At 38.6% G+C, this 9,829-nt stretch overlaps 1 protein-coding gene across 1 annotated transcript; it reads left to right on the top strand.

The window, feature by feature from the left end:
- Positions 1-3,359: 3,359 nt before the first annotated feature.
- Positions 3,360-6,854, top strand: LOC123981845 (stanniocalcin-like). The gene is made up of 5 exons (XM_046067049.1): positions 3,360-3,552; positions 4,680-4,822; positions 4,911-5,018; positions 5,115-5,218; positions 6,005-6,854. The coding sequence occupies exons 1-5, from the start codon at positions 3,435-3,437 to the stop codon at positions 6,297-6,299; spliced, it is 768 nt and encodes a 255-aa protein (XP_045923005.1). The 5' UTR covers positions 3,360-3,434; the 3' UTR covers positions 6,300-6,854.
- Positions 6,855-9,829: the final 2,975 nt, after the last annotated feature.

The raw sequence follows: 9,829 nt of genomic DNA, 5'->3' as shown, positions 1-9,829 counted from the left end.
ATAATAAAAATAATCATTTGTTGCAGTCTGATGCAAAAAGGTTAAAAATGAGCTCCAGCAGTAAAGCTTTACATTAAATCATGAGGAATAATAATCTGATGATAGAATATATAATAGTACAACAGTCACAGGGGACATTCTACTTCTTTGAGTACTTTAAATACTTTAAGTGCATTTTCCGGATTATACTTACATGCTTTTACTGAAGTAACATTTTCATAGTAGAGCTTTAAGTTGTGTGTTTATGAGGAGTTGTTTCACTCAGTTTCAGAATTTGTATTGAATTAGGGAATTAATTAAATAACAAAACAATAAATTTGAGTGGAAATAAACGGAGCCTCAGAGATTATCATTTATTCCACACGGCTCTGGGTTGGAGAGGTGAGTGTGCGCTGGAGGGGGAGTTAATGAAAACTAAAGCGTGAGAGGTGTGAGATGTTTATCATCGCCTGTTGACCTCCAGGCTATTGACGTCAGCAGAGTTGTGCGAGGTTCACTGGTTCCTGTGGTTCCATGATGGAAATGCAGCCGCCTCCAGTAACGACTCTCACACAATTAACTTATAATTGACTCGCCGATAAGACACACAGATTTTTCCACATCTCCCACAACGAGTACAGCTGATTCGGTGCAATCTTAAAAAATATATTTCTTAATACAGAGTAGACCAGAAGTTTGAACTAGGTGGGAACAAAGAGTCAAATAATGCATGCAGTTACAGTGTAAAGTTGAGAAAAGCCAACATAATTCAACAAAGATTTTAAGTTACACAAATTAATTCAATGTTTTAAAGGAACAGTTTGACATTTTGGGAAATATCCATTTAACTGTATAATTGTTGACAAATATTAATTAAAATGTCCTTATATGTGCTTACAACTACCAAATAGTGTGTTACAAACATTTTTTTTTTACTATTTTTGATATTGTTTTACTGCTTTTTGTATACTATATTTCTATAGTCTATAGTATATCTATATATCTGCTCATTGTTTCACGTGTGTTTAATGTCTGCCTGCAAACCAAATGTCCTAAATGATAATAATAAAGCTTAAGCTGAAAACTGATCCCCGTGTATTGTTTGGAAACACTGAGTGAGATAGAGACGCATTGAATAGTAAATAAAGACTAAATAAAGTACTATTACTAAAATGACAGTGGATAAAGAGAAATGTTTCTGACATGGAATCATTTACCATCATTTAGTTGAAAACAGTGTTAAAAAACACTTTCCCAATGGAAGAGTATTGTTCTAAAGTATATTTGTAGACTGGTTCATTTTATGCTGCATTACTGCTGATTAAATTACAAAGTAGAACTGAACCCTGTTCAGTTTTATCCTGTTTCATATGTAAGTGAATGTGTTATGGATGTATGTAATAATACTTTAACTTACTTTTGATTCACAGTATCACATTTGTTTCCTGTTGCACTGGTAACAGCTAATGCTCTTATTTTGAGATAAAGGCGAGATCAGTAAAGAGATGAACCCCTGATCAATATTCGTATGACTGGCTGAGTGCTGATCAGGTGATTGTAGGTACATGAGGTAGGTGTGTTGGGAACCCTCCCAACATGCACTGGGGCAACAGTTTTATAAACATCAATCTAATTTTCAGTGTGTTCCTGCGTTGTGTCAGGTGTCATTTTGTTCCTCATTGAGATCAACCGTGTTTCCACTTTCAGCACTGTTAGATGTTACCAGTGGATGGTGCAGATAATAAAACTATACTAAAATGTCTCTAAATACAACTTTATTTGCAGGAAAGTGAGTTCTACAGTTAAACAGTTGACACACTTTAGTGTTCAAATGACAATTTCCTATTTCAATATCATCTTAAATGTCACATGTTCTGGCTCCATTGGGCATTTAACAGAATCATTGAGCTTTTGTGGTTTTGCTTGTTAACCAAATTTGGTGTGGGATTTTTCTTGATGTACAAACTTTTATTATGTTTTATATTTTATCATGTAAACATGAGTGAAGCCTATTTTTAAATTAATTTTGAAAATGAAATATTAATAATTTAACTAATAGATCATTGTGATTTTACAAAAACCTGCATGTTCTCATCTAAAAAAAAGAACTACTGTAAGAAAGCCATTTGTATTTGAAAGGACCTGAAATGAATGTATTTGAAATTAAATGTTGGGGGTTCAGACCTAAAAGGTCTTGGTCATGATCCAGCTAACTGTCAATCATAATCACTGTAACTGTTTTTTTTTTTACTGTTCCAGATGAATTTTAAACCATCTTTGAAGAAACAAATAATCTTGTAAAATCCTAAACAGTCTAATCTGGATAACAGATGAAGAATATAGGTTCTTACAACATGGTTTAACATCCAGGCAAACATAACTTAATGTGTTACTTCTCCACCTTCTTGGTTTTTGTTTGTTTTTTGTTATTTTTGGTGAGGTTTGACTCACTGATGAGGGATTTTAAGTTTTATTTTGGCAATAGGGGAGGGACACACAACTTTACATGGTATTTTGTATTTATTTTAAATATTAGTTAAAACTAGCTCCACCTTCAGCAGCTACAACAGTAAGGTTCTCTATAACAATGATGCAATAACATCTGATAATGACAGATATTATCAGATATCAGTCACAGGAGACATTTCCCAGCACAACAAGTACTTTTACTTTGATACTTTAACTACATGAAGCTGATGTGTTCACAATCACTGATCTACACAGGAAGAAAAACGGACGTGACTGGAATCAGAAACTGACTCATCCTGTTTGCCACTTGTCCTGCTATTTTTAGAAAGTTAATTATTATTAGGGTACAGATAACAACCAGCCAAATAAATAAATAAATATAAGCATTTCTGTTCTCCATTCTGATCCGTTAATGATAAAAACATAGGCTACTGTAATTGTAGATTATCATGTTTAAATCACCTTAAAACCTGCTTTAGGGACACATTTTATGTCCATGAATTTGTAGCCTATTTTCTGGTATTTCCAGCTTATTAAATAGTTTAAGTCCTTTCTTGTTGCCCGGTTTAAATACAATGTTAAATACAATGATTAGTAGTTTTGATTCTGCACAAACAGCTGCTGTTCTGATTTTCATGACATGTGTTGCTATCAGCTGATTGCAGGCTATTAGAAGTGTATTATGTTGTGTTTAAAAGAATCAAAGTCAAACACAAAGTCTAAAATTATTCAGTGAGTTCAATCGAGCTCGAATACTCCGTCCTGTCCTGCGGTAGATCTGTGTGGAAATATCCAATTAGCTGTGCTGGTTAATTACCTGAATAACCATTAACCTCGCCCGCGCTCTGATTGGTCGGTCTCCAGCGGACTTAGATAGAAATACCACCTGTGGCCGGTGTGTCAGGACAGGCAGCAGGACCAGCAGGAGGACTTCACACCCTGAACCAGAACAACCGTCGCCCTCCTCCGCCTCACCGAGAGACACCATGCTGCCGGGCTCCACTCTGCTGCTGCTGCTGCTCGCCCTGAGCTCCGCCGCCTGCTTCGAGGTGCTGCCGGAGGAGCCTGCTCCCCGCCGGCCGCGATTCTCCTCAAGCAGCCCGAGTGAGTCGCGGTTCTGTTTAATCTGCAGCCTTTCGTTTCTCATTGTTTATTTCTTTAGGTGAGGGTGGGAGGTATTTGAGTGTTTTGTTTTCAGGTTACTTTCTGCTTCACATCTCAGAGGGAAGTAGTACTGTGCTTTTTACCTCACTACATTAATCTGACAGCTAAAGTTACTTTACAAATTTAGATTTTTATTTGTTTATTAAACTTTATAAACTCAACTACCCAACAGTTTATACCTGAACAATCTATTATTTGATTTAATGAATTGGTAACGATTTTGATGATCACAAATGTGAAGATTTACTGCTTTTCCTCTGAATGATTGTAATTTTTGTTACTAATGTTGAGGTTTAGACACATCAAGTAGGCTATTGTTAGGGGGCCACTCTTCACAAACCAAACAATCAGTCGATTAATGGAGAAAATAATCAGCAGATTATTCCAAGTGAACATAATAGACAGAAAATAGTGCAAAATGAGCTCCCCCTCAACAACTACAGCAGCAAAATCCTGCTTTACATTAATGCAGGAGGATTAATAATCTGATGATAGAATATATAATAGTAGAATAGGCACAGGGACCATTTTACTGCTTTGAGTACTTTTACTTTGAATACTTTTAGTACATATTCCTGATTATACTTACTTTTACTTTTTTAATACAGTAGGCTACTGTTACTTAGAACTGAGTATTTTTACAGTGTGGTATTAGTACTTTTACTGAAGTACGACAGCGTCTGAGGGCCATTGTACAGAGTCGAATATTGCACAAACTCACAAAATGGTGAAGAACTGCAGTGTCAGTCCCTCATGTTGCCGAACTGTCTGAAAGCTCCACCTCTTCTCTCTTGTCTGCATGACTATTGTATTACTGGTGTTATATTTTTTTTCTTGTAAATTTCACACTTTAATCTCAGAGAAACTGAGTTTTTTTTTTCTCTGACTGTGACCCCCCTCTATACTAAACAGGTGCAGTATTGTCAGTCTAATTTTGCAGCATGTGTTGAACATGAGCTCCATCATAAAAGACACTGACAATGTTTTTGTGTTTGCACTGATAGTTGACACTACTCCTACTCACAGATTGAAGGGAGTACTAATGTACTTTGTGTGTCTGTTTGCAGCCGATGTGGCCAGATGTTTGAACGGCGCCGTGGCTGTGGGCTGCGGATTCTTCTCCTGTCTGGAAAACTCAACCTGCGACACTGACGGGATGCATGAAATCTGTGAACTCTTCCTCCAAACAGCTGCTACCTTCAACACAGAGGTCGGTCTGTCACTCTGTCCACGCATCCATCAGTCTACCTGCCTGTCTGCTCGTCTTTCTGTCATACATCTGCGTCTTTGTTCTACAGGGTAAAACTTTTGTCAAGAAAAGCCTGCACTGCATCTCCCAGGCAATCTCTTCAAAGCTTTCCCAAACTATCCGCCGCTGCAACATCTTCCAGAGGATGATCGCTGAGGTTTGTAGACAGAGAAACTCAAGAAACACGATGACGACACCACTCCTCTCTGTTGTTTGGTCACGCAGTTTTATTTATTTATTGTCCTTTTTAAAGGTGCAAGAAGAGTGTTACACCAGTCTTGACATCTGCACTGTGGCTCGAACCAACCCTGATGCTATTGGAGACGTGGTGCAGGTTCCGACTCACTTCCCCAACAGGTCAGCACTGATCAACACACACGTGTAAACTGTGACGTAGCTGCACGCCGATCTAAGTGTTTATTGATATTTTCGTCAACAACTGTCAGTGTTCACTAACTCACAACTAGCTCAACTAGCTCACTTTGTGCTGCAGCAGCTCGATGTTTCTATAGTGAACAATTTCAACATTTCTGATGTTTAACTTCCATGATTCCAGTTATTAACATTAAACAATCACTGAACCTGCTGATTTTTACTTTGTTGCTCTGGAAGCTGATTTATCAACAAAAATTAAAACATTTCACACAGCTATGAAATATAATATATATTTTATTGATAATATAATTTGGAATAATCATCCTGCTGCACAATAACAAGATAATGTGAAGGAAAACTGGACTGTGTGTGACAGTGAGTGTGATTATTATTGTTTTGAACGTCCACTCTGATCCAGTCATGTTTTTTAAAGCTCACAAACACGTCCTGATCGTTCACCATGACTGTTAAAACAGAAACATGAGCGGCTGATCCCAGAGCTGTGCAGAAGAACTGATCTAATAATCAGTGGATGTTTGTCAGACTGCTGTAGAAGAAAGACCCTCGTGTTCTTCCAGCTCTGTCCGTCCTTCAGCTGAACGTTAGATTATGAAACTGATCAAGTGTAGGCGCTTCCTTGTTGCTGAAACGCATACAGGTCCATACAACTACATTATAGTGTTTTATGAACCATTATCAAATGTTTTTTGTCCTTCTCTACACTCTGCAGCAACATCTCACCTTTGTGTGTTTTGTCTTGTTGTCCAGATACTACAGCACTCTGCTGCAGAGCCTGCAGGCCTGCGACGAGCAGACTGTGGCGGCGGTGAGGGCCGGCCTCATGGCCAGGTTAGGCCCCGACATGGAGACCTTCCTCCAGCTCGTCCAGAACAAACCCTGCAACTCCGGCTCCTCCTCCACCCCTTTCAACAACCCCTCCAGCTGGAGAAACATTCCCGTGTTCAACATCCAGCCCGGCTTCAGAGGCCGGGACCCCACCCACCTGTTCGCCAGGAAGAGATCTGTGGACGACATGGAGGGAGGCATTATTGCAGAGAACTAGGCAACACACATAAGCTCGCAGTCACACACACTCACATCTAATCCTGAATATTGTTTCCACACAGATAGACTTGCAAACATGCAGCTTTTACTTTTTGCAGGGAAGCGCTTTAGATGGTGATTTGGGGTATTAATTTCTATTACATGGTTTTATTATTATTTGGGGGGATTTACTCAGTCTGACTACCTGATGTTACAGAAAAGCTTCTCTGAGCAACCTGTGTTACAGACATTTGAAAAGAGTCCTATTACAGTGATTATGATTGATATTTATTTTCTTAAACAAGTTAATTTATGAGGCTTTTGTGCTGTTATATTTAATGTAGTGTGAGAGGGAGGGAAAAAGAGGCTGCGGAGGTCAGAAGATGCTTTCATGCTGGTCGTGGAGCTCTTCACGACTCCTGTTTGGGGCCATTTTGCTGGTCTGAGATCACTTTATTGGCTAAAGTTGTATGAAATGTTTAAATGAGAGGTTACTGTGGTTGTGTTATGTGATCAAAAGTCTGGAAGCCGACTCGGCTGGTTTGTGTTAGAAATAAATTATATATATGATTCATTTTGGCTCGTGTGATTTTCTTTGTGATGTCTGAACTGCAATATTACTAATTTCTCACTGATCAGAGCTTGTGATGATTATCATTATTATTTAAGATGATGCTTGAAAGACAAAGAACATTAACAAAAATAAATAAAACAGATCGATTGATGGGCTGCATTTGGATTTTAAAAGTGGTGATAATCTTTACTTGTGTATTTCCTAACTCGTCCTAAATCAAGGTCCACACGCTGTCTTTGTCTGGAGCTTTCATCCTCATCTTAGGGTCTTCATTAACAGATGGAGAGGGGACAGGGGTCACCACCTTCCCATAAATGCAGCCACCTGTTATTACGTAACTTCCATAGCTACTGAGGACACGTGATAACAACTGAGCATTGATGAAGACCATGAGATGTGACCAAAAACCTAATCAGTGGACCTTGAGCAGTGGTGGAAGAAAAACTTTATATGAAGATTATTTAATTCTTAAGTGTTAAATATTGTAGCTACTGTATGATATTCTGTTAATAGTGATGCATTAACATATAGGCAGAATTTTAATTTTGCAGCAAGTGGAGATAATTTCACATGCTTTACTTTAGTCTTGTGAACAATATATAATGATACAAGAACCCTGGATGAACTTTAATATTAAACATGGTGTGCATTACATTGAGTGTATTTTAATACACAAAATTCACTTTTAAATTATTTCTTGTGTTACACACACACTGTACAATACATTAGTAACTCTTTGTTCAACAGACAGATAAGGCGTTAACTTCCAATTAGTAAATTAATCATCCTTGCAGGACGCCCCTAAACAGCTGAATAAACTATCAAAGATCCAAACTTCCTGAAGTAATAGATATTTGGAACTGTAAATCCTGTCAGCTGTGAAGGAGGAACTTAGTACATTCATTGAAATACTGCATTAAAGTACAATTTTATCCTAGTTTATACTCTAAACTACAATTCAGAGGGAAATATTTCTCCACCATAGGATCCAGAATGAATTTTCCTGCTTAACTTTATTTGTGTAGTTGTGTAGAAGAACCACCAGGTGGCGTGAATGCATATACGGTAAATATCTTCATTTCTTTGTTTTCTCAAACTGAAGTCTGTTCTTTTTTTCTAGCTGCTCTAACTTTCACATTGATGCATCCGTATTAACTATCTAATAATTTCAGATAGGATCAGAAATCAGTCACGGGAGACTTTACACCACAGGAGACCAGTAGGCTACTTTCACTACTTTAACTACATGTTGCTGATAAAGTGTTGATGCAATGCTTTAGTATTGTAACATTGTTGAGTAAGAGATCTGAATACTTCCAACCTGCTGCACAAATGACAAACAGACCATCGGCATCACAGATCTGCTCGCACTTCCTCCCTTTAATAAAATAGTGGTTATAAAACACTGTTTGTTTTAGAAGCACAACAGCAGTTTTCCCTTTACTGAGTCACGGAAAGTCAAAAACGTGGCTCTTCATATCCTGACAGGCCGCACGATTTGCAGTTCTGTTGATTATCACGACTGAATAGAAAATATGGATCTCATCAAATGTCCCAAACAGAGTTGGAAAGAAAAGATAATTAAATTTTTTTGTTTGAAAAGACACCTTCACAAACTTCAACTGTAACTCACTTGAATGAAAGACAGATGACTGCAGGCGTGACAGGTGGACTATGAAAATGTAAATAACTTCACGACTCCTCAGTGTTTGTCCAGGCTTGTTGGCTCGGTGGTAGAGGTGTTCAGTGATGGCCACAATGGCTCTCACTCTGCCATCTGTCACACAAGGTGAAGGCTGACCCGCAATGGCTCCTCACCTCAGTGTTATGGCCCATTAACTCCCATCAGGCGGGGTGAGAAAGACAGCCGGCCGCCCGCTCTTTACTATGGAGGTGTGTTTAACTCCAGGAGCTCAGCAGTGAGTGTCCACTGAGGCGTCACCATACCAGCAGAGCAGAGGACTGTTAACTGCTTTTCTAATTAGCAGTCATCACAAAGTCCAGCTGGTGGAATGATGGGAATGTTATTAGTTTTGTGTCGTCCAAATTATTACCTGATGGTGCCTGTAGATGTTATTACAGTTCATCCTGAGGGGAACATGAATGAATCCATCCTATAGTTACTGAGATGTTTCAGTTTTTGGGGAATTACGTATCCTCTTTCTTGCAGAGAGTTAAATTATCAATACTACTGTCACGTGTCCAACCAAGAACAGTCAAAACCATGTTGTGTTGTTATTACACTTTGGTTTTTGTACAGATTAAAGGATGATTTCTGCATGATTTTCACATAATGTTGGTGTTGGAATGACACAAAAATAGTTTTTAATCCATGCAGTAGATAATCGGGTGCAGTGGCTGCTACGTATTCCTTTGGGGCAACTGTTCCCGTCACAATGACTCGTTAGAGGCGAGTTGTTGCAGGAAGACAAGGGTGGCTGAGTCTACTGGTGGCAAAAAGAAGTACTTTTTGTGGACGCCATTTTGACAGGCACAATTGCCCTGAGGGAACCGCTGCAACCGGTTCAGCTGCCATCTCCTTTTTAAACCTACAAGTCATTTCAACACCAAAATATGTGAAAAATAAGTTTAAAAATAACAAAATGATCCTTTAAATAAACGAGATATAAGGTGTTAATCAGTGAGCTTTAGGGGTGTGGGTGGGTGGGTTTTGTCACCTTTGGAGTGGCTGCTGGATGTGTCTTTCCATTCATATTAATTATACGTTAGAGCGGTACCAATCATCTCGTCTTCACACAAAAGCAAATAAGCTTTTTCCACAACATGTTGATTTTGAGACAGAGTCATTCTTCTGTTGCACGTTGGCAGTTTGGGATTGTGGCAACATAGCTTCATTCAGGATTTGTACAAAATCTCTGCGCCAGAGTGACGTGTAATGAAGATCTGCAGGAACATCTTTCCCAAATACAAACGAGAAAGCTTTTTCTGGAAATGGTTCAGATTTTCTGGGAGAG

This window comes from Micropterus dolomieu, linkage group LG13 (genome assembly GCF_021292245.1).
Source record: "Micropterus dolomieu isolate WLL.071019.BEF.003 ecotype Adirondacks linkage group LG13, ASM2129224v1, whole genome shotgun sequence".
NCBI classification, from domain to species: domain Eukaryota; kingdom Metazoa; phylum Chordata; class Actinopteri; order Centrarchiformes; family Centrarchidae; genus Micropterus; species Micropterus dolomieu.
The sequence above is the reverse complement of the archived record's forward strand: the minus strand, read 5'-3'. Positions and strand labels throughout refer to the sequence as shown.